The following is a 451-nucleotide window of genomic DNA, read 5'->3' as shown; positions in this document are numbered from 1 at the left end:
GTCCCCCTGCCCCGGTACCGGTACCGTGGTGGCTGCCCGGACCGCGGCCGTGGCGGCCAGGTTGAGGCCCCTCTTGCCAAAGTGCACCATTGTCTCATAGCTCCGTTCCCTGGCCTGGACGATGTACGTGTCAATCTCCTGCCGAGACAAGGGTGGCGTGTCGCAGGGCATGGCCAGCCCAGGGCGCTGCTCGGTGGGCTGGGACCTGCCCCCCAGGGCATATGGGACCACCCCAAAGCCAGGCAGCCCCTCACCTTCTCCTTGCGGGACAGTGTGGGGTGCACGAACTTGCGGTAGAGCAGGCTGGCCCCGCGGGTGTAGGGGGAGAGCAGCCAGAGGACAAAAGCCATCTTCATCTCATAGTAGAAGGGAAACCTGATGGAGAGGGGGAGAAAATGGGGTCCCCAGGGCACGAGGAGCCAAACAAACCCACTCCCCCCACAGCAGCGGT

The 451-nt window shown here is 65.0% G+C and overlaps 1 protein-coding gene across 1 annotated transcript in view; it reads right to left on the bottom strand.

The window, feature by feature from the left end:
* LOC104499459 (receptor expression-enhancing protein 4-like) overlaps positions 1-451 on the bottom strand; it is a gene marked incomplete at its 3' end in the record, with an annotated part of 1,242 nt that overhangs the window by 401 nt on the left and 390 nt on the right. The window contains exons 3-4 of the mRNA XM_010142967.1: positions 255-375; positions 25-138 (exon numbers count right to left, since the gene is read on the bottom strand). Coding sequence (XP_010141269.1) covers positions 25-138; positions 255-375 — 235 coding nt within the window. The remainder of the gene's footprint in view (positions 1-24; positions 139-254; positions 376-451) is intronic.

Source organism: Buceros rhinoceros, unplaced genomic scaffold (genome assembly GCF_000710305.1).
Source record: "Buceros rhinoceros silvestris isolate BGI_N320 unplaced genomic scaffold, ASM71030v1 scaffold30619, whole genome shotgun sequence".
Classification (NCBI taxonomy): domain Eukaryota; kingdom Metazoa; phylum Chordata; class Aves; order Bucerotiformes; family Bucerotidae; genus Buceros; species Buceros rhinoceros.
The sequence above is the reverse complement of the archived record's forward strand: the minus strand, read 5'-3'. Positions and strand labels throughout refer to the sequence as shown.